Source organism: Crotalus tigris, unplaced genomic scaffold (assembly GCF_016545835.1).
Source record: "Crotalus tigris isolate CLP2741 ecotype Arizona unplaced genomic scaffold, ASM1654583v1 scf7180000019007.31208882:3723066, whole genome shotgun sequence".
Lineage (NCBI taxonomy): Eukaryota > Metazoa > Chordata > Lepidosauria > Squamata > Viperidae > Crotalus > Crotalus tigris.
The window spans coordinates 1,884,321-1,909,730 of NW_024097321.1; the positions used below are offsets into that span (position 1 = coordinate 1,884,321).

The 25,410-nt window shown below is 35.5% G+C and overlaps 1 protein-coding gene across 5 annotated transcripts in view; it reads left to right on the top strand.

The window, feature by feature from the left end:
* ARID1B (AT-rich interaction domain 1B) overlaps positions 1-25,410 on the top strand; it is a 403,965-nt gene that overhangs the window by 95,434 nt on the left and 283,121 nt on the right. For all 5 annotated transcript variants that reach the window (XM_039358272.1, XM_039358273.1, XM_039358275.1 and 2 more), the window contains exon 3: positions 7,867-8,004. In XM_039358272.1, the coding sequence (XP_039214206.1) occupies positions 7,867-8,004 (138 nt within the window). The remainder of the gene's footprint in view (positions 1-7,866; positions 8,005-25,410) is intronic.

Consider the following 25,410-nt stretch of genomic DNA (forward strand, 5'->3'; position numbering starts at 1 on the left):
TTGATGTCCAAAGTAACTTCATAGTTCAAACTGTGAATTTTGACACAGAATTTAACAGAATTTTGAAAACATTTCTGGAGTATAATCCTATATATGGTCTTCTGCCACAGACAAAATGTGAGCTTCTTGTAACATAGATACTTATTTATATGTTGCTTAGATTTTTAGACTGATTTGTAAAAGTATGAAATACTGATCCAAAGCTGTTTATTTCCTGTTTTGGATAAAACAAAGATTTTTCTAATGGATGATCGGAATTATTATATTTGAATTAGAATGTTATAATTGACACAAACACCCTGTCATCTAGGTACCTCAGGCCATTATTGTCTGTCAGACTCTTCATTCGTTCATTCATTCGTTCATTCATTCATTCATTCATTCATTCATTCATATTAAAAAAATCATAGAACATAGTGGAAAAAATAATTAGTAAATACAAATTCTTTTTGTGGAGTAGTCTTTGATAGAGATTTGCTATGTATTCTATGATTTTGCTGCCTTCTCTGCTTGAGTGTTTGGGTTTGGGTTTTTTGTAACTTTTGGTCTCAATGATCTTTCAGCAGAGCTATGCTATCTCAGTGCTGTGTTATGCTCTCATAATTGTTTCCTACCAGCTGCTAATCCTGCATTGCACAACTCCCTGGTTTGTGGGAAAGTTCAGCAAATTCATCAGAAGAGATGTAATGTAAGAGCTTTGCTTTAACATAAAATTCCCCAACCTTTCCAGCTTTGGGGACTGGTGGGGGGGAGAGGGGATGGTTCTGCATGAGCAGGAAGTGAGTGGGCACGGTGCAGCTCCATTTGTGCAAGAGGCAGGAATGCGTGCCCACAGCTCATGCAAATGGAGCATACACACTCTGCTTGCACAAATGGGGATGTAAGCATGCACTCGTCCGCCACTTCCACAGCCCAGTTCCAAATGGCTCAAGGCCCGGTAGTGGGTCATGGCCCGCAGGTTGTGGACTCCTGCTTTAACACATTGTGTACTGTGGAAAAGGGCAAGAATTCTCATAGATGTGAAGTCACATATGATTACTCAAAACACTGAAAGGCGAATCAATAGTTTTTCTCAAGTTGTGGCAATTAAAAAATAAAATATGCTCCCCACATATAGTTAATAAAAGATGGTAGTTGAAAAGATCTTGAAAGAATAAAAAAGCTAAACTCTCAAAAGAACTAATAGTTCACATTTGTTTTATTTTACCTAGAGTAATTTATTATGCATTCTTTAAGGTGACAGTAAGCACCCTTTGATAGATGATAATTAATATACATATACTTTATTTAAATATCAAACAAGATACATTAGACTTTCTAACCTAACAAATAACAAAATTCTTGCAGCCAGGAAAACAGAATATACAAGAGCACATAAAACATAATTCAATATCTCTAATAATCTTTGTTTTGGGGTGGATTCTGGGCGACTGAGTAGAGTTGAGCATTTACTGGCCTTCCTGACACTACTCGGGAGTTCACAGCAGATATTTTCTCTTTGCGCCCTGATAGAGAAATATCTGCTGCTGCCTAAGATAGACATCTCAATCTTCTAAGTGGGAGATGAGCGTCTTCACCTCTAGATCACTGTGTCGCTCTGAATCTCTAACAAATAAATATATTTTATTCATTTGTATAAAATAAGTTTTATTTTTGCCTTCATTTTTGAGAAGGGTGGGGTGAGAGCATCAGTTGATACAAGAGGTTATAATACAGAAATACAGACTAGGATATTCCAAGTACTTTTTTAAATAGCTGCTTGTGCTATTAGTCTGCTACCAGTATAATCATTCCTACTTGATGGCCGAGGACAGATAACAGTATAGGAGGGAGGATTTTCGGTGAGTGAGTATTTAAACTTTATTTATTTTAGCCCTGTATACTTCAGGAGTTATGCATTTCTGCACTGCCAAATAATGCAATCTTGGAAGAAAAAACAAGTGAGATTAATGGGATGGGGAGGTAATTTAATTTAAGTTGAAGCATTAGTTATATAAGGAAGAACCATGTGTGCACCTCAGTGATGGCACAGACTATCAAATGGCTGTTAATGAGAAGCAGGCAACCCTTATTATAATACTTGTTGCTTTAGTAAAATTGGCATTTCATTCATCCACATTATAATTAGTTGTTAGAAAAGCTGCATTTTCCCCTAGTCAAAGCTATGTTGGCCAGAAACATATGGTCTATTAGTATGTTCCTGGTAAAGAAAGAAGTTGAAAACAGTATGAACAGGATTGAAAGATATGGTAGAACTGATATAAAGGTACAAGAAATCTAAAGTGCATTGCTGAAGGGAGATTCATCGGAAAAAAGTCAGTTTGCTTCAGCTAGGCTTCTTAAATAAATAGGCACTGGAAAAGATTATTTGTGAAAGAGATTATTATTGTTTCATTTGTAATATAAAGGGCATGATACAATAGTGATAATACAGGTGGTCCTCAAGTTACAACCCTCATTTCAGCAACCATTCAAAATTACAGTGGCATTGAACAAGGGGCATTTGGAACTGGCCTGCAAAATTTGATTGTCATAGCATTCCCCAAGCCATGTGATCATGATTGTAAGATTAGAGCAAGCCATGGTCAACGGGGTCATCATCTGCAACCTTTCCTGGTAACTCTCCACAAATAAAGTCAATGGGGAATCTGGCAGAGAAGGTAATAAGTTGTTCCTGTAAGTAGTTCCTTCTGCACTTACAACTGTTGCCAAGCAACCTGCCATTATGTGATCACCATTTGCAGCCTTGTGGCCAGCCTACCCAGAAAGTCATTGCTTCCCATTAGGATTTCAGTAAAGAGGATGTTCAGGCTGTAAAGTCAGGATGCTGCACTAAATAGACCTTTCCTCCATTCCAACAGGATGTGTTTCAGAATTTAGTAGTTTCAGCATGAGCAAGGATACTTACTACTGGCTCTTGTAGTTGCAGCTGTTGCAGTGTCCCTGCAGTCATGTGATTGCAATTCGGGTGCTTAGCAATTGCATGATCTCCGTTTTCAACTCTCATTGCCAGCTTTCGACAAGCAAATAGGGAAGCTGGCAGAAAGTTATAAATGATAATCATATGAAGTTGGAACAAGTGATTCTGCAGGATTTGCTTAACTAGATGGCCATTGTAAATTGGCATAATCATGTGACAATATGCTTGATGACTGTGTTGCTTAGCAATGGAGTTATCAATTCCAATTGCCTTTGTTAAGCGAGGACTACCTGTACCAGCATTCTGCACACAAATCAGCCAGTTGAGCCAAGGTCTTGAGAAACCCAGCCAGAAGGTTAGAATCTGCTACATTGGTATCTACTGATCTCAATACTGGCTCCCTGTAATGGAAAAATAAATGTGTGATAATTTTACTTTTCAAAATTATTTGTCTGTATTTTTCTGCACGTTGCTGAGTAATGCTGTAGTATGTAATCATCCAATTTCTAGATCTTGTGCAAATGAGGAAATGTGTAGTATGCCTAGGTATGCCTAGTTAAAGACCCAGTTTGTTGTGGAGAAACTAGGAGGAAGGAGCTTAGGTACCTTTTCTGCCTTGAATTGATCAAAAATAGAAGCAGGATAAAAATCAAATAAACAAACATACGCGTATTTAATTGTAGAGAAATGGGACAAATTCTCTTTTGATATACTAACAATTTATTCAAGTATTTCATAGTTGCAGTAGAATTTAAGGGTTTAATGCTACAGTTCTGTTCGCAGAATTGTTTTTTCTTATTTAACCCTCAAAATGTGTTTTAATGTCAAGGTAAGGGAGTAGGGAATATGAATATTCACATATCCATTGCCAAAAACGATCTACCTAAAAATTGGAGAGATGATTTAAGCAAGATATATGAACTTGTTGAAGTAATTTACTGTTAAATATTGAAAATAAATATTGAAATATTGAATAATATTGAAAATAAAAAGAGAACAAATTTGAATTTGGATATGTTAGCCCTAATACCATTTTGCATATTACTTTTCACAAAACCTACTCCATTTTACAAAAAAGCCCAGACCACTTTCACCGTAAAAAAAGGTAGAGAAATGTTTCTTTCAAGATTCTGTATTTCATTACTAGCATTATTTGATCTTTGTGGTTTTGTGGTTCTGTGCTTGCACAGGGCATTGTTCAGGGCATCGTTCATAGGATTCTGTTCCTGAACTTCCAAAGGATGAAGTCCCATTTTCAATTCAGCATGCATGTCCAAGGCATTCTTTGGCATTTACATCCATGTCTTTTCAACTGTCATAGCTATACCATCAGGAGAATGTTTATCATGGAGAAAAATTATTTTTCAGAATGATGGATTTCATTTTTCTTTTCTTCTCCATTTCTTTTATCTCAATTATTAACCATCATCATGACAGTCTAAACTATTGGCAAATCCAGCACCATCAGCGTGTTTTTTCTTTTCTTTTTTTTTATTGAAAATTTTTAAAATTTTACAAAAACAACCCTGCCCAACCCTCCCCAACCCTCCCATTCCCTCCCCCAACCTTCCCAGAGCTGAATATAGGCTTAATTGAAATTTCTTCAAAAAATCTTAAAAAAAATTATAAACCATAAATAAGTCTAAATACATTACTTAAACAACTTATAAAATGATTAACAATAATCTATGTGTAAAAAAACATAAATATTAAGAAAGAAAAAAATGCTTAGAAAGAAGAAAAAAAATAAAAAAGAGGAAAAAAGAGAAGAAATATAAAAAAAAATAAAAATAAAAAAATAAAAGAAAAAAAAGAGTACAATCTATAAAATATTAAATTTTATATATAAGTTATTGGAAAACTAAATAATATTTTTTTATATCCAACTTATATTGTATAAAATCTATCCGCAAAATACTTCTCTTGCGATTGATCCTTCAAGAAAGCCGAAATCTTTGCCATTTCCACCAAATAAGAAACTTTAAAAAACCACTTGCAAGAGAGAGAGAGCATGTTTTTTCTTGAGGGCACCTTAAGAGCTTGAAAATATTTTTCTTCAATGCATTCAGTGCAGCAGCAAATTCCACATCCCCAGACAGAAGCTCACTAGGCTGCAGTATTTATGGAAAGGCCAGTTAGTCTACTTTGTCACTACTATAGCTTTAAACAAGGCCTCTGCAATTGCTTCAGTTTTGCTGAGGAAATCTGGGATCAGTATGTTAAATAATGTTGATTTTGTGGTTCGGAAACAGCCCTCGGAATCTGCAAATACAATGAAGCTGTTATCAATGATCATTTTTAAGAATTTGCTCCTTCTATTCAGTTGAAAGACTGGCAATTTGTCAATTTTATTGACTAAATATTATGAATTTACTTATAATACTGTATACTTATAATACCTGACTATAGAATTATGAAGTGTAAACTTAGGGATCACCCAATTTAATATCCTGCCAATCCACTGCTACAAAATCCCTTACGGATAGCATACTTTAATTATTGTTTAAATTTTTCTACCAAGGAGAATTCAACACCTCTGAAGGCATTGTTGAATGGCTCTTACTTTTAGGAAATTCTTTCTGATCTCCCGTTTAAATCTGCTTCTGGATAATTTAAATCTATGTTTCTTGGCTTATCTTTAATAACTGAAAATGTCTACCCTATTTTCTACATGACAGCTGTTCCGTATTTTAAAGACAGTTTTCATGTTTCTCTCCCCCTGCCCTCTTCTTCTTCTTCAAGCTAAATATACATGTTGTCTCTAGCTATTCCTACAAGTATTTTTCTCCCAAGCTCTTTATCATTTCGGTTGCTCTCCTTTGAATATGCTCCAATTAGTCTGTGACACTCATAAAATATACTGCCATAACTGGATGAAATAGATTTGGGTCAAATTGCATTTCCTTTTTTGCAGTTTCAACACTGTTTGGTTCTCATGTTTGGTTTTCAATCCACCAATACTTCAACATCTATTTTACTTGTATGGCTGCTCCTTGTGCTTGTTCCATCTTCTTTTTGCCCTGTCCTATTTGCCCTTTTCTTTTCCAAAAGAAAGATTTTACTTTTTTTCTTTCTAAAATTCATCTGCCTGCTGCTTTCTACTCATTGTCAAAATTCTCCTGAATCTTGATACTATCTTGTAAACTATTGCTATCACCCTTAGCTTTGTGTTATCTGCAGATAGTGATATTTTACAGCCTTCAAGTAAATTATAGATATATAGAATAACACAATCCTCTAAGTTATACTATTTCTTTCTACTTGACCTGGAGTCATTGGTATACAACCAACTTTGTATCCATCTAATGGTAGCACAGATATCCCACAATTGATATCTTTTCTACTAGACTATCAAACTTATTTTGCATGATTTGCAGAACTCAAGTTATCTGCCACATTCCTATGATGACTAAAATAGTACACTATCAAAAAGAGTGGTCAATTTAATTTGGCTTGATTTATTATTAATAAGCCCATCCTGACTGAAGAGTGAGGCATTATTTTCTTAGTGCATTTAAACTGACAGTTTAATAATCTGTTTCAGAATTTTGTCTGTTATTGACATCAAGCAGTCTGTTACCTGGATCATCTTCACGCTCTTTTGAAGTTAAGAACAATATCTGACTTCTCCAATCCTCCGACAAGTATAAGTGTTCTCCATACGTTTTCAAAGAAAATAGAAGGTTCTCTGAAATAACCTTCATGGTATCAGATATAATTTATCTGATCCCAGCAACTTTAACTTGTTCATATTAGGCATATTACCCCTAAATCTCTATTTTCTTAGTTTCTGCTTTGGTCCTTTTTAACACATTTTTAGTTTTTTGTTGCTTGTAGCTTTAGGTTGCTTTAGTCTTTCTGAGTTTCTTTCTACGGTTAATAACTTCTGTGTATATTTTTGGGGTGATTATTTCCATCTTCCATATTTATACATGTCCTTTCAATTCTTAACTGGTAAAAAACCAGCCAATACATATATCTATAAATATATGCTATCCTTCCCCCTTGCAGCTGGAATGATTTGCAAGTGCACTTCATTTACCGTATTTTCTGGCATATAAGATGACTTTCTAAAGCATACAAATCAGCTCTGAAGTCGGGGGTTGTCTTATACACCGAGTCGTCTTATATGCCGAAAATTACAGTAGTTTCCGGCGTATAAGACGACTTTCTAAGCATGCAAATTGGCTCCGAAGTCGGGGGTCATCTTATATGCCGAGTCGTCTTTAATGCTGGAAATTACGGTAGTTTCCGGCATATAAGACGACTTTCTAAGCATACAAATCGGCTCCGAAGTCGGGGGTCATCTTATACACCGAGTCGTTTAATATGCTGGAAAATACGGTAACTGATTTTTCAAAAGTTCTCAACTCTCCTATGTGCCCTTTGATCATGGGGTCCCACATAATAGTTCTCTAAACTTATTGAAATTGGGTTTTTTTTCTAAAAAGAAAAACCTAGTATGTACATATACCTATGCTCCAATTTTTTTCTGTAATATCTTGAAAGATGGGATGATTCATGTAGCAGAAACATTACGTGGAAAATTGAAAGGTATAAGTAAAGTCATGCTGACCACTTCTGATAAATACAACTGACTAACAAGCTATGAATATTCTATAGAAACCCTTTTGCTGTTCTTGAGCATAACTTCCGTGAGCAAGCATAATTGATAATGGTTTCTTTGGATGTTTCGGAGAATGTGAAAAGAAATCATTCAGTAAAACCAGTGTTCTAGGAAAAAAATGGTATGTTTCCCTTGATATAATATCTACAAAATAGAGTTTAGTGAGCTGCACTATTTCTTTGTGTTTAGAATTAACTCTTTCCATTGAGAGAGACTTCTTACCATGGCATTTAGTATTGTGTTTATGATCTTTAGGAGTTGAACACATATAGATTTTTGTCCTCAATTCGTAACTGTATTGGCTTTCCCCCCCCAACAGATGCCATCTCAGTATGGTCCACAAGGTGTAACTGGTTACTGCCAACAGCCATATTACAACCAGCAACCACAACCTCAGCATCTGCCTCCTCAGGCCCAGTACCTCTCCCAGGCCCAGCAAAGGTACCAGACGCAGCAGGTAAGCCCAGTTCAGTGGTTCTTTTTTTTAATAATATTTTATTAGCTTTCTAATTTTACAATTAAACATTTAAAAAGCAACGTGGTTGATTGGGTAATCAATAATTCAATCACATACATAAATCTTTAGCACAAATCTCAAGTTACAACATCAGATATTTCCTTTCTTTTTTTAATAATATTTTATTAGCTTTCTAATTTTACAATTAAACATTTAAAAAGTAACGTGCCCAGTTCAGTGGTTCTTCAAGACCAGAACAGTGGTGATGAATCCTACAAAAGAAGAGGATTGATGACTTCAGTCTTAACCAAGACCCCCTTTTCCCATTCACATTGAAAAAAGTAGCTTTTTTCATTTTAATTTATATCACTTAATTTGCCCTGGTTTTTAGGTCAGAGTGACACTTCTGACTTCCCTATATTTATCAAAAGTTGTCACTAATGCCTACCTGCCTTCTTGATACGTGGTGTCCAATGATATAAATTTGATACTATGCATTCTGTTGTATCAGATTTATATCATTGGACAACACTAAAACCACTGAAAAGTGTTCAGGGATTTCTAAAGGTTTTTTTTTTTTAAAAAACAAAACAAAACAAAACATACATTTGGGCTCCACTGATGTCTTATAAGGTGTCTCTCACTATATTGGAGATATTTTGCTCTTTTTAGTGGAATCAAATTTCCTGGTAAACCAAGCTCCATTATGGTTCTAGAAATAATTGAAGCACTAGAATGACAGAAAAATGAATAAAATAGAGCTCATCCAACATGAATTATATTTATATTTGCATTCTAAGAGTACTGAACAGCTGAAGACCAGGTATAGGCAATGATTTCTATAGTTGTGTGTCTATCTTTATTTGTTTTATTTCTTTATATATTTATTACTCATTCATAAATACATTTGTGTACAGACTAAACTGTCATACTATCTACTCCAACTGACAGCATGTTTCTGCTGTTGTAGAATTTGTCCACAATTCCTATTACCAGAAATAATCAGAACTTTCTGTTCCATTATAGTGAACAATGTTATTACATTCTAATTGTTTGTCTTATAGAAGATAAGAATTACACACATGCTTATTACAAGTTTTGAAATATATAAGAAAGGGAGAGTGCCCACTGCATTGAAAATTAGTGGCAGTGTACAAGATTATACTTGAGAAGGCAATGTGAGATATTCATATTTTCATTAAATTATAGTGCAGTACCCATATACATAAAGGAAAATGTTCAGGTTCTTAATTAATTTAGGGATTATGATATGGAATTTATTCTTGGCTGCTAGGAATTTAAATGTTTATTTAAAGGTGTTATATTATTGTAATTATATTATTGTTTATATTATTGTAATTGTTTATATTATTGTATAATGTAATTGTTTATATTATTGTAATTGTTTTTATTTTTTAAAAAATTGTTCACTTCTCAAAATCACTTGGTGAGATGAGCAGCCATACAAATGGAATGAATGAATGAATGAATGAATGAACAAAATGAAGCTCTGTTATAAAATGCTGATGTTTGTTAAATTTATAGAGCTATATAGTAGAGCTGTATTGTGCATCAGATGTTTTGAAGCAAGTCTGAAAAAAAATATAGCATCTCTTGCAACTCTTTAAAGCAGCTGTGTATCTTCCCAGACTGCAGTGTAGCTGTGCAATCCTGGGAAAATACACAATTGCTTTAAGAATTGCAGATTGACACTACCGTATTTCCCTGAAAATAAGATCCATCCAAAAAATAAGGCGGGAGGTGGGTGTGGCCAGCACAGGAGGTGGCAAGCGCACAGGGGCTGACAGTGTCTGGCAGCAGCCGCAGCCCTCCGGTCCCTTGGTGCAGCGTAGGTACACCTGAGTGCAGAGGCAGGGGGAGGCAGGTGATCAGATATGCACGGAGGAGGATTGCACAGCAGCACCAGCAACAGGTGGAAGCAGAGTCATGGGAGGGAGGGAGGCAATCCCGACATACCACCCAGTCCATCCCACAGCCTCTCGTCTTGCCCGCGACTGTGCTGGGCCAAGCAATCCTAATGTGCCACTCACTCCATACTACCATCTCTCAGCTTGCCCACAGCCACACCAGGGCAGGAGATCCTGACATGCTGCGCGGCTGCCTGGCCCAGCACAACCATGGCTAAGCCGAGAGACAGTGGGATGGAGTGGGAGCACGGCGGGAACACTTGCCTCCCTCCCATTCCTCTGCTTACACCAGCTGCCGGTGCCGCTGTACAAGCTTCTTGTGAGCCAACAGCTGCACAGCGCATCTGGATCATCTGTTTCCCCACCACCACCTCTGCCTCCATGCTCGGACTTAGCTGCGCTGCACCAAAGAGCTGGTGGGCTGCAGCTGCTGCCGAACACTGTCTGTCCCCTGCACTTGTTGCCTCTTGCACGTGCGCAGGGGGGATGGGGTGCCCAACCGGGCTGATCATCCTAATATCATGTTTCTCCTAAAATAAGCCCTAATGCTGCTTTTGGTGCCAAATGCCTATATCTAGATAGATAGATAGATAGATAGATAGATAGATAGATAGATAGATAGATAGATAGATAAGACTGGGTCTTATTTTGGGGAAAACACGGTACTTTTTACACCTCTATGCACTCAGATGACTTTTTAGAAGTGGATCCTAATGTATAATGAGATAAAATTAGATCCAAAAGGAAGTGTGACTTTGGAATTCACACTTAGGATTTTTTCCCTAGTATACAGTACAAAACAACACTATTTTATCTTTATTAATTTAAAGTGAAAGCTTTCAAACTTGATCATGTGTTCCTCCAAGTAATTTTAAAACAATAAATATATCTTTTTAAAATACTTTTTCTTTATTCTGAAAAGTAAAGAATAAAATGATTACAAGTTTGAACTGAAGTATGTTATATTGAGATTTCATGCAAAATGACTTAATATTTTTAGCAGTCTTTTTTCGGCAATTCTATATATGGTTCACCACTTTCTGCTTACCTAAAAGGAATAAACATGCTGAACTGTGAGTTCATAATGAAAAACATAAAACTTGACAAATGTTTTCAGGTCAAATCTAGAATAGCAAGATTATATTTGAAGAAATAATAGTTTGAGGGTCATACTAAGTTCAGTTATTTGTAGGGAATTGATTAAATGTTCATGATCTAGTATCCTCAAGTTTATTATACTCCAGAACATTAATAGTTTTTGTGTTTTTTGAAACCAACAAAATTTTCAGTCAGCTACCAAGTCTTAAATTAGGTCACAATGTGCAGATTGTATTGGGCATTGTATGCAATTTAAAGCCATTTGTAAAACTGCTAACTGACTGCACCATCTCTTTCTGTTTCTTTACAAGTGTTCAGCTATGAAGTATAAGAAAATGTGGTTTATATTGGGTGCTCTGCTGTAATGTACTTGTCTCTAGGACTTGGAACTTCTCATGAAATGCATATATCCATTGTGACTAAAGTTTTCTTATTAAATAGTTCAAATCCCATGCAAAATAAATACATGAGGAATTGGTGAAAATTAACTAGTTTCCATTGCATCTTATGCAAACATCTGATGTTCTTCAGTTGAGTTGGATCCAGTCTCAGGCTTTGTTTACAAATGATGGATTTCAAGACATCAGGTTGGGATCAAATGCTCTTTTCAGGGAAGAATGTCACTAAATAAAAATTTGGATCCCGAGGGTAAATGCCTGTGGAGATTCTCAATCATCCAGGTCATGGTTGTCCCAAAGATGCTTTTCCAAAAGGCAACTGGACTTTCTTGATTTTTTTCCTTGAAAACATTTTGCTTCTCTTTCAAGAAAGTCCAGTTGCCTTTTGGAAAAGCACTTTTGGGAGATCCAACAAGTACATTACAAATTTCAAGTAGAATCTGTTAACTGTATGAAAGCTGATTTGCTTAAATTTACAAAAATCCTTCTTTCAAGTGAAGTGATATCGTCTTACCACTAAAAAAGTGAAAGTGTCACAGGTTCCGACTAATGAAGCACTTCAAAGAACTTTCAGGCATGTTTCCTAAAATCTTTATTTTCAGAGCTACAGTTTTGCCGGTCACCATGATGGACTGGTTGATGCCAGAATCTGAACTTCCTGTCGCTGGCATCAAGCTTTCCTTGCTCAACCCCTCCCTTCTCATGCAGTCACAGGTCACATTATCCAATTAGTGAGAAGGTCAAACGTTTACTTCCTCTTTCTTTCCCGGGCTTTTTCCCCCCGCCCAGTCTAAGCTAAGTATTAACCCAATAAATGCCAGACAGTTTTGCATATTGTCAAAGCAAGAATATACAGTATTTGCAGCATTGACAGAAAGTCTGTATTGTTCAATATTTGAAACATTTTCATTAGCGAACAGTCTATGAGATTCTCAGTCATCCAGGTCATAGTTGTCCCAAAAACAACTTTGGGACAGCAGCAAACAGCAAAATATAATACTATATATAAAAATAAATGTTAGGACACAACCTGATCCTTTTCCTTCTCTCCCTCTTTCTCTCTCTTCCTCCCCTTTCTTTTAAGAAGTCTAGAATTTTTTTTTAAAATGTTTCGTCATTCCAAGAGTTATTAAAGACAATTTTCACCTTGTAAAATCCCCAGTTGCTTTTGTTTTTCTCAATAGTTAATCGGTTTTGAAAGTACAGTCATAGTAAAAGGAGAATAAAGAGTCAACTCTGCAGAACCAGAAAAGAGAAGTATTTCTGACATCAGAAATTGTAGCTTAGCTTTGGTGTTGATATTTGATTTTCTAACCTCTATTTTAAATTATTTGACAAAGATGGGTCCTGTTAGGAAGCTATGTATTTGTAGTGCGAATAATGGAACAAACAGACCAAGGAACAGAGTGAAGCACTTCCAGATTCTATTTTGATTATTTCTGTAATTGGAACTGATAATATACATTGAGTTATGTTTGATCTTTCACATTATTTTCATGGATTGTTAGAACTAAGCACTTTTAAGTGCCAACTTCATGAGGGCAGTACGAATTGTTTTGTTACTTTGCAACAAAGTAATCTTTAACTGATTCTTAAATATTTGGAAACGTTTTGGTCTTGATAGCAGTGCTGTGTTCAATAAATTATTTGAGGATGTTTATTGGCTTCTCAGTTAAATATTCCCCTTTGGCTCAGTAGATCATATACAATATTTTTATGGAAACAATTAATGAATTAGAACTAATTATAGCTAAAATGATATACCTTTTTTTGCTATACTTTTCACTTCATTTTTAAACATTTCCTCTCTGTTTTTTTCTTTGACAAAGCATGTATTTTTACTGGGTTTTTTTCTATTTCTCTATCATTATTTTAAAAACAATAGAAGTATAAATTAAAAGCAGTGTAGTTTTAAAGGCATTGCACAAGCATAGTTTGAAAGATGTAGATTTAAAAAACAAGGAAGTCTTCAAGTATATTTTCATTTTTAAAAGGTAAACCTTGTTAAAATGGAAGAATCAAATAATTATAGTTTACATTTCATGCAGAAATATTTCCTTATAATTGTTTAATTATTTTTAAGTCATCTACCTCTGGTTCCCATTATTTAAATCAGAGAAGGTTAATTAAAATACTCTTTAGTCTATAACTGCTTGAGAATATTGACTTCAGAAAATATGTGTTAAATCACTGAAGTGATAGAATTATATTTTCTCTTTAAGATTTTTGCTGCAAAAGCATTAATAGCTTAACATTTAGATATTGGTTCAAGAACCTGTTAATTAGTTTAATAAAGTATTGCAATGAGATCATTTTGTTCTAAAGAATATTTGTCAGATAAGAGTATTGTCATTGAAGCCTATGTGGAAATTATAGCTCTAAACTAAAAATAGTATTTAGTCATAAGACATACTTTTCTTTATTTCTATTTATTTACTGAATCTTTAAGTTGGTTGAACTTTAAATGATGTACAAAGAACTTCACTATCATAATCAATGAAAAGAATAAAAAGTATAGTATATTGTACAACAAAATCTACGTGTTTCTTTAAATGCTTGTTTTCTGTTTCAATAACATAGGTTGACCACTGTCCTCTAAAAGGAAATTAAGACAAGACATATTTTGAGACAATTCTTTTAGAATGAATGGTCTCTTCCTGGCTGTTCTAATCTTGACAAAATTAATCATATTCTCCTCAGAAAAAAGTATTTACATTGCAGATAAGTTTTAATATCTACAATCAAGAATAAGATATAATAACTTTTCTTACTAGGATGATGATAATTCTGATTAATATTCATATTCAAAAAGCAAGATATTTTATAAAATATTGGTGGGGACCTTTCTGGTTGATGAAACTCTTTGTTTTCCAGTAGATAATAAGGATAAGTGACATTTCAAGTTAACTTGAGCAGAAATAATTGGATGCATTTTTTTTTATTAGATAAAGAAACATACCTGAATTGTTACTCAGTTGTAAATAGAAGTATGTGTCACATTCAGCTTATGCCTGAAATATTTCACAGAATTTAGAAAGAGGTCAGATTATTTGGGGAAGTGGGTGATCCTAAATTGTGTTATTCATGATGTGACCTAGAAACAACTGACATATTCCATTGGGGAAAAAAAACAGCAAAATTATCTTCAGCTTCTACCACAATACCTGGCAGTCACTGTCCTTGAAAGGAGAAGCATAATTTATTGAGAAAAAGCTTTTCTTTTCTATAAATTCTTCATATCTATATGAAATTTGGCAAAGGTATTCTCAACAGGAGTTATTAGTGATACATACGTTGTCACATTTTATTATTTTACAAAATAATTAAAATCAAATATTAAAAGCTACTCTGCTTGGAAGAAACACATACACAAAATTCATTTTTATGAAAACCTTTCTTTCTTTCTTTCTTTCTTTCTTTCTTTCTTTCTTTCTTTCTTTCTTTCTTTCTTTCTGCCTTTCTGCCTTTCTATCTATCTACTGTATATATGTATGCACCTATGAATCTCTCTCTGTGCGTGTATGTATGTGTGTGTGTTTCAGACAGAATTTTAATTTGAAATATTTTGCTGCAAAATGAGCTAAAAGATGCTGAAATGGAGAATTAAAAGTATATTTTGACTATTTAAAGAGATATAGGAAGAAAACTCATGGTTAGTTTGTCCATCTATTTTTTTTTTCTGAACTAGTAGCTTATCATAATTTCTTCTCATTCTTGCATCCAGTTTTGATCATCATGATATAAAAAATGTTGAGACTTTAGAAAGTGTGCAGAGAAGAGCAAGAAAAATGATTAGGGGACTGGAGGCTAAAACATGACAAATGGTTGCAGAAGTTGGGTATGTCTAGTTTAATAAAAAGAAGGACTAGGGGTGACATGATAACAGTCTTCCAATATCTAAGAGTCCCTGTGAATTTTACTCCATTAGTCATTGCCAACTATAGGGGGTATTGCTCCTCTCTGTTCAAGGCCATTGAGCGAGGGCTGTCTGAAGACATTTCAGTGGTCAGGTGGCCAGCATGGCACCTGCTATTCAAGAGAGTCTATTCTATTGGCTTTCAAAAGCCAGTAGAATAAAAGGGAGTAGCATAGCTAAGGAAAAGGGGAAAAAATGGCGGACTGCATTGTTTGGCAACCCCCGTGAAATGGTCGTTCGACCCCAAATGGGGTCCCGACCCACAGGTTGAGAACCACTGTCTTAGAGTCTGTGTACAGAAAGTACAAAATATTATTTTGATGTTTTCTTTCTTTTCTAATTCTTTCTTGTCCATTTCATATATTTCATATATTTTACAAGAGGGATAACTATATTAAGTACAGTATCATTTTTCTATTCCATACATCCTTATTCACTTCGTATTGTTCTTTCTATCTTGGCCTTGTCTCTTCTCCTTGGCATATTAGCAACATTATAGGCTTTTTGTGCTGGAGTAGAAAGGCAAGTCTATCTAAGAGTAGCAAGTCAGTTGTACCTATTGAGACATCATGCTGCTGATTAGCATGTATTCTTGTTTACCTTTGCAAGTCAGCACACAACACACACACACACACCCACACACACACCTAAAATTCTTCTATCAGTTTGTCTATTGTTAACATTCAATTAGCCAAAAGGGTACATCATAGGGCAACACTTTTTGAATGTGCTAACTTAAAGATTATCTCCAAAATATGGGACTCATGACTCCTGTAAAATTAAAATTCGAAGGATCTTCAGAATACTGTAGTTGTATTTGGAAACTTAGGGCCACTGCAGCTCTGCCAAGGTCAGCCAGGGCCATGTGATTATGATTTCCAATCAACTTGTAACTGGGGAATCTAGCAGGAAATCAGAAATCAATCCTACTCCCACTGCTTTTTTGCCCGCCCGTAGTCATTTCTGTTTCTCTCTTTAGATAAGGAAATATCTCTGAAAGGATTGCTCAACAAGTTATGGGTCGTCATAGGAACTTCCATATGCGTTTATGATGTCAAGGCACAGAACCACATGGAATGAAAATGTGGAAATAATTTTAGATACCTAGTATTTCTATTATTTTCAAAATATTACAAACTTCGCATAAATTATGTTTATTTTCCAGTAAATGGACAAATACAGACACTCACTCTCTGTAATAAAATTATTGCTATAACTTTATTGGGCAATTTTTTGAATAATTGCACCTCAACTTTATGAAATCTGTAGAGTGTTAATTTCTTTCTCATTAATCTTAGTGTCATGGTTCTGATAGATAGAGCCAAATAAATCAGAATTTATCAGGTTGGAAGTTCTGAGAACATGGTTGTTGGATACAAAATATCAGCACGATCAAAAGTGAACCCAAGTTGAAATTTCCTCCAAAGAGTTACATTATTACAAAGTTAAACTTCCCACCCACCCCCAGTATTATGCAGTCATCCACATTCCCCAATAGAATAGTTTGGCAGGCTTTCTAACAAAGTGCCCAACCCGCCAAAATAACCGAAAGAATGAGCTTGTTTCCCACGGGACACAGAATTGTTTAGACTAGCATAGATACTCCAAACCGCTATGATTCAGGTGGTAACCTACAACGAGCAAGATGATTGTAGCCAGGTTCGTTGTAGTTTATTGCATAAATAATGATACAAAGGTGCAGTACTAATATTAGAATTTATTCATAGCCATTTATCTATTTTTAAAATTTATGATTGCCTTATATCCAATTTTTTCTCTCTATTTTATCCACATAGGAGGGGGGTCAGGAAGAGAGATGCTTCCCCCCGCCCCCGAGATAAGTGTGTGTGTGGCGCTGTTGCTGGCTAGGCTAGGTGGGAAAAGCTTCAGCTTTTTTCAAATCTGAAAGGCTCCCCTTCCAACGTTTTGACCCATTTTTGCAGAAAACCTCGCATGCTTCTCCCTCCTCTTTAATTCGGTTCTTTTCTCATGGGAGCCGCATGGCACCTCCTGCCCTATTGGGCACCGCCCCCATGACCCGGGGAGGCCCCTGGAGTTCCTCCCACCGTTCCCCCACCACTGCCGATCTTGGAGTTATGTGCAGGCCCATGCCGAGGGTCCTCCTTAATCAGGGCCGCCTGGGGTTCATGCTCTCCGGATGGTTAAGCTTTTTTCCTCTGGCCTATCGATCCTTAGGGCACTCCCTTCTGCTGGGAAGGACCTCCCCCAATGCTGCCACAGATAGCTGAACTCTTTGTTTGCAGACACTCTGGCTTTTCCGCCGACTGTCCCGCTGCCACCTTGGCACCTTCGCATTTCCTCCTTTGGGCAACCCCATGCTGGGTTCTCGCAATATGGAGTATTGTGGATTCCTGAATTCTTCCCACTCAGGGAAATACAGAAACAACCCACAACCCAATCCCCTCCCCCTTTGCCCAATCCTGTCTGTTCCTCCTCTTCTCCTCCCCCCAATTTTTCAATCTCATAATTTGTCTGTAAAAAAATAATAACAAGAGGGTGCCTGTTTTCACCATGATTTTGTGAAGTGGTCCCTTTCCCTCTTAATTTCGCCTGGTCTTACTGTCTATATTTTATTCCCCTTTTTTAACTTCATATACCAAGGTTATGAATAGTTATAGATTCAAGACACCCAGTTTGCTCTCTTACTGAATGAAGACTTGAACTTGGTACTTTGTTATTCTTGTATAACATCATAATCACTGCACTACTGTAATCACTATACCATACTAGCAAGTCTCAGTCATAGTGGATTAAATGATGTGGAGAAGAAACAATTGGCATAAAAGCAGCAGCATCTTCACTGATGCATATAATGTTAAACTACACATTATATTGATGGATTCAGCCATATTTTTATCCTTGGCAACTGAGAAAACGTATTCTAGTTTAATGTTAAAAATAGCCATGTTATTTAATAATCTTAGATGCTATTGGGTTTTGCACACATAAAAAGCTTTCTAATTAATTCAGTGTAAAAATAAGTCTGTATTTTAACTAGAAAGATTTGTTGGAAACCTGTCTTACATTTCTCCATGCCTATTTATTTATAAATAAATTCCTGAGAAGAAACTAAACACAATTCTTTGCAATTTAACATAGTTGAGTTAGTAGCTTTATTATCCAGAGGAACCATCTGCTTGTGGAACTGTTTTTTTTCTTGATTCAGAAAAGCATCGACAGTGGTTTGACTCTGCTGTAAGCTTGGGGCAGTGCTATGACCTCATTTATGTGAGCGAGCCCTGGGGTTCATATTCACTTGCGGAGGCATGCTGATGGAGTGTTCTGCTGTGTGGAGCACTGAGACCCAAATTCTCTGCTTGCACAGCAAGATAGCTTAAAGCTGTCACCCTCTAGAGATTGTAATTTTGTTTAGCTCCTGAACTGATTGATAGTGCTGACTTTTGAATCTTCAACTCTAGTTCTATCTCATACGGATCAGACAAAGTGTTACCTCAAGGACTTCCAGCAACTATGGCATTTGGGAGGAAGAATGTGTCTTACAGTCTTTGTGTATGAGTGAAAGAGAACATCTGAGAATCACATTTTCTATTATGACAATCCTATAATAATTTTTTTTAAAAAAATGTAATATTTAAACAGTGTTACAATGTCAATTTGAAATTAAAGCAATAGTTATGTTTTATAGCTTGTAATTTCAGGCTTTTAAATACCTTAATTGAAATGTATATATGTCCTTGTTTTTGTTTGTTTGTTTTTAGGTGTATGTAGGCATACACATTGGTTTAGCCATAAGAGTACTCTCAGTGATTAAAAGTGTCTTCCACATTTAGCATGAAAAACAACAGCCATAAAAGACATATGTATAGGAAGAGAACGTGTGTGTGTGTGTGTGTGTGTGTGTTCATTAAAGTTTCTTATTAAAGCACATAGAACCAAATCCATATAGCAAGCATGTCAAACTGCCGGCCTGCAGGCCGGATGCGTCACGCTGAAACCACGCCCACCCCATTGCCGGCAATGGAAAAAAGTCCCAATACGTTGCGAGTTTGACATGCCTGCCATATAGGTATATAGGCATACAATCCATATTTTTATTAAAAGGGGGGAGGGAGGGAGGGAGGGAGGGAGGGAAGGAAGGAAGGAAGGAAGGAAGGAAGGAAGGAAGGAAGGAAGGAAGGAAGGAAGGATAACGCAGTATTGTTCTTAACTATTCCTGTAATAAATCATACACATTACAATAAAATCAAACAATTAAACTGATATGAAGAGCAAGGATTGGATATTGGACATTTTAGCAGACATTACCCAAGAACAAGTGGGTCTGTATTTCTTTTTTTAAGTATAGGATATCCTGTTTTTGGCTTATATGCATTTCTTAATTAATTGATTTTAAGCAATGTAAAACTTGTAAAAATAAATTATAACATTTCCTGCTGTTTTTGCACTCTTGCTAATAACATTATTTTTCAGTCTTTTCCTATCTAGAATAGAAGTGCTTATTCTCCATGTTACACTTTAACATGCAATTTATGTTAATTATTGTAAGTTTCTCATGATTTTCCTTTTTATATCATTTGGACAGTTTGAAGCAGTAATAGAAAATCAATACTTCCAAATGATCCGTAAGATTATTACATTATTACAGACGTTGGATTCTCTTGTGCAACCTCCCATAGTTTCTTCTAATCATTCTTTGACTTTTGGTGGCACAACTGCCAAAAGTAAACAATGTAGTTTCTGAACATTTTGAGGTAGAAATGAAAGGAAACTGAAGAGTAACTACTCAGATTAAAATAAAAATAAATGAAAATTCTATCCAAGAAAATATTGCCTCCCCCCATGTACTGTATGTAACTTAACATTGTGCACTTTGCCTCCCCCCATGTATGTAACTTAACATTGTGCACTTTGCCTTCTTTCCCAATGTTGAGAAACATCATAAACTATTTGTAGTTTGGAGAATTAATTTCCAGAAGTATCCTGACTATCCCATAATGGCAAATTTACACGAGCCAGAGGAAAAATGGAATATTCTGGAATGTTCTTGGACATTGCATTGTAAGTTTTGCATATACATAGTTCAAATAAATGGTTCGGATCAATAAGAAGAAGGCTTTAATTGCCATGGTAATTTTTTAGTAGAAAGAAAACTATAAACATATTAATAACAAATTTCCCTTTAAGATGAATAGGCTTTTCTTTTTTAATTCAGAAATCATCTAATTTGTAGTATGTCTTTTTTTTTAAAAAAAATATTTTTTGCAGGAGATTTGCCCAAATCGGTAGATGTTAAATTAGATGAAAATAGCTTAGCAAACTCCCCTGTTGTTCATATTGATACCACAAACTTGAATATTGTTCTATAAAATGTTTCTAGTTAAATATTCCTTATAATATTGTCTTATAAAATATTTTAGTTAGGTATGAAATGCGTTCTTTCAATTGATTTTTTTTGCTTCTTCCCTGTTGATTTTTTAAAACACTGAAATATTTTTTCTCTGTGATGTGCTTAGTTTTAGGAAACAGAAACCAAAAAGAATTACTTATTAATTTTTTTGACCTAGAATATTTGACATTCTAAATTATATCTGAAGATTGATTGCTTTTCAAAAAAAAGTTGTGCTTTTTTTTAATCAAATAGACATACTCTACATGTTGCCATTATTCAGTTCTGATTTCAGAGCTTTCCTAAATCAGAAATTTCATTCACAGAGGACATGCATGAGAGTATCCTTAATATATTTTGATCCTTATATAATGTTAAGAATGATAAATGTGGAATCCCTTATATCATTAGTAGTTGTAATACAACAGTCATGGGAAATCTTTCTTGAAACACTGGAAAGTTGACCTGGGCAGCGGTTAAATTTTTCAGATAGAATTGGATAAACTGATTGAAAACTTTTATTTCTAGGTAGTAAACCAATTCTTCTTCCGACTTTTTGCAACAGGATTCATGTTTTAATGCAATATAGCTTTAGGAACTTGAAATTTGAGCAGAGGAGCAACTGAAGGCATACTGACTTCCTGTTCATTTTTTTGACTCTTTGGTCATCACCATACTGGAGCTTTTCTCTTCATAGTGCATTTTAAACATTCTGAAATGTAATTTTTGAAGGAAACATTTCATTTTTCTTCCATGCAGGGTTTGATGATTATGTTATTTATTAGATTTGTAAAGGCTGTCCATTCCAAAAGACGCTATAATAATATGTAGTAAGTGTATCCTTAATATCACAATAATGATATTAGATATCATAGATGTTATCTTGTAATGTTATTTTTAAATAAATAAAAAATATGTGGATGTGAACTATTGTTCATAATATGCCTTTTCCTGGGATTTTTTTTTTTTAAATCTAGTTGATTTTATATTTCTGAGATTTCTTAGTGGTTCCCATTCAAGTGGTAATCAAGTATCAGTGTAGAATTTCTGTAAAGAATTCTGAATTAACAAAAAAAAACTATGAATAGGAGTATTTTGAATGAAAACTGTATCAATGATAGACAGAAATTTCACATCATCGTTCTTTAGAATTTATTCAGAACTTTATATTTATTTTTACAAACTACTTCATTGCACAAATATCTAAAATAACTGTACAATGAGATTTAAATATTGCTATGGAAAAGTAATTTGTATCGCTTTCCATGTTGCTTGCTAATTTGTGTATCTTCACAATGAGGTTGGAAAAATGAGACAACTAGTTACTTTATTCATTTATTTATCACAGTTATTTATTACTTAGTCATATCACTTTTTTTCTTCTTGGCATATGAAATGGGATGTTTCTATAATTTCACCTAGGACTTCTGTTTAAAATTTATGATGCTCTTGCTAAAAATACAGAATTTGATAACGCTGGCTTGATTCAAAGAAGACAATGTGACTTTTAAAGCCAGTTTTTATAGATAAAAGTGGTAGAGATGTAATTCTATTATTTATTATTTCTTTAGGTTTTTTATCTAATCCAGTGGTTCTCAACCTGTGGGTCGGGACCCCATTTGGGGTCGAACGACCATTTCACGGGGGTCACCAAACCATGTTGTCCGCCATTTTTTTCCCTTTTCCCTAGCTGACCTACTCCCTCTTATTGGTGGCCACACCCACTTGGGGGTCACCACAATATGGGGAACTGTATTATGGGGTCACGGCATTAGAAAGGTTGAGAACCACTGATCTAATACATCAGTCCTCATAATACTTGTGATTAACAGTCATCTGAAGTATGGTTAGAAAAATGTTTTATACTGTTTTCCCTTTCTGAAAGAACTAAAGATTGTCTGTTCACTCAAATAGGAGAATATAATGGCAAGTTCAAGATGTCAAATTGTGGTTTTACGTATTGTTATATGGAGTTATAGGAACAATTTAAATACAGTATATAGGAAATGATATCAATATTAGAACAACAACAACAATAATATCCTTGCCAAATCTTTGAACTATGAAGGGTCAGTTCTAAATTCTGAAGACAGCATTCATGAATGCATGGTATGTTCTTATTCTAAAACAGTATGAATTGCTGGTGTTGTAGAGGCTATATAGATCATTTATTAAATCAGGATTTTGTAAATGCTATATTGAACTGGATAAGCACATTTACTTAATTATGTGGATAATCATTTTGTAGGATATAGCATGTTTACTAATTTATTTCCTACTTCATATTATTTTTTTATCCTAAAGGTTTTTATAAAAGTAAAATTCAAGCACCTTATTAGTTAATAGTCGGATCATATTTTAAATCTCATCTTCCTGCTTATTACTGGTTCTTCCCTCCAAATCCAGTTGATTGGAATATAGGGATTTGAAGAACATAGAGCTATGTTTTTTTAAACATTATTTATTTATTTGCTTATTTATTTACTTGGGCTTCTGTGCCGCTAATTCTTGCAGGCACTAAGTGGCTTTACAGAATGTTGCTTATTGTGCCCTGTGCCCTGGTTGGAAAAGAACTCATAATGCATTCTGAAATTGCATTTTCAGCTATTTTAGAATTGATAATTGATGATACAGTCTCTGAGTGTCTGCCAAAATAGAGAAAATCTGAATGCAAATGTTTAGCCAAGTACTTTAAAGTCTGTACTAATCATCCAGATTTACTGTATCTGCCTCTCTGCAAGCTTGATGCACATGAGAACAAAAAGTTTCTATATATCCTTGTTTATAAGATATATGTTTGTATAATATATTTCTTATGCATCCTTCCCTTTGCTGTGTCCTCCCCAATCAAGAATTAAATCAAAAGTGATGCCTATGCTATCTCTGCTTTATAGGCAGCTTTAATGAAGCTGTCCAGAGCAGGGGTCTCTAACCTTGGCAACTTTAAGATTTGTGGACTTCAACTCCCAGAATTCCTCAGCCAGCAAATTCTGGGAGCTGAAGTCCACGAGTCTTAAAGTTGCCAAGGTTGAGGACCTCTGGTCTAGAGTACATGTAAGCTAACTCAGAATCCTTCTTTTGTCCAGAGAGATTTGGCCAGCCAGGATACAGGATCCACTATTTAGCTGATAATGTGTATTGTAATGTCATCCCTGTCCCTCAGGGTCATCTAGCTCAAGGCTTTTCAACCAGTGGTACGGGTACCACCTGTGGTACAATGGCACATGGTAGGTGGTATGCGACCATCCTAGAAAAGTGTAGCGGGGGAGAGGAATGAGCTGAACCAGTGGCAGCACCGCACAAGCCTGAGTGAGAGATGGCTGGAGCTGCAGGGCTGTCAGGGCTCAGCGGAAGCGCTAGGATCAGTGCTTCTTCGGGACTGTCAGGGCTCAGCTGAAGCACCAGGATCAGTGCCAGGCTCCAGCTGGAGTTCGGCGCTGATTCTGGTGCTTCTGCTGAGCCCAGAAGAAGCACCAATCAGCTGGAATGTTGCAGCATCTCCAGGGTCTTGTGATTTATATTCAGATGCTTGGCAACTGATTCATTTTTATGATGGTCACAGTGTCCCAGGGTCATGTGAAGTGACCAAAACCTGCTGCAACTACCCAGCAAGCAGAGGGAATAAAAGCCAAACACTCCCCCCCACCGTACCCCCGCTACCAATCCTCAACAGAAATGCTCACAACAATGAAAACCTTGGACAGGAGGAAGAGCGTCGCCGGGTGGGCAGGCAGGTGTCTTGTTCAGCTGTAGCTTGGGAGGCACTTTTTTCAGTGCCATTGTAACTTCGAACAGTCACTAAGCGAACTGTTGTAAGTCGAGGACTACTTGTACTTCATCACTTTTTTCCTTTTTGGGAGGAGGTCATCAAGTTTTTGACACCTTGCTAGGCGACTGGTGGTACTCGGATATTGCCATATCCTAAAAGTGGTATAATGGGTGAAAAGATTGAAAAGCCCTGATCTAGCTCACCCTCTCCTCACCAGGAGTTCCCAGGGTCATCCAGCTTGCCTTGTCCTCTCACTTGGCTTCTCATTTCTTTTTGCCAGAAGTAACCATATTCTAGTGACATGGCAATCTCCAAACAAATCACATCATCTCAGGTTTATAACTTTACTACTTGGGAATAAGATCCCTGGACTGAACATGCTTGAAATCACATACCAATATTTAATGACAGAAAGAAAAATAAAAACCCAGGCAAAATTGGAAAGAGAAAATGATTTATAAAGCACATGTTTGATCAGGAACTCCCAGTATTTATAATTAATTTGCCATTTATAAAGAACAGGATAGCTTCAGTAGTGTGTTCATACTTTTAAATGCCCTTTCCAGTTAAAATTGATAGGCTTACTGGATTGAATTTACTGAGAGTATTTTTCTTTTGTCAGAACTTTTGTGGAAAACTGAACTAGTTGCTGTACGATATAACGCCTTTTCACTTTCTAACATACACCACTCAAGTAGCAACAAAATTTCATCTCAAACAAGAATTAGACAATTTAGCAAATTTTATGTATGGGTTATTTCTGAAATATTTGGTGACATGACTGTTTCACAAATAAATCAATATGATTATATAAAAAATTAACATGTTTATTTTAATGGAAGGATTTGATTCAATATGTAGTTTAAATGAATTGGTCTTCAATGGGAATGCAAAAATATTTATGTGAGACTTGGAATAGGATAATGATG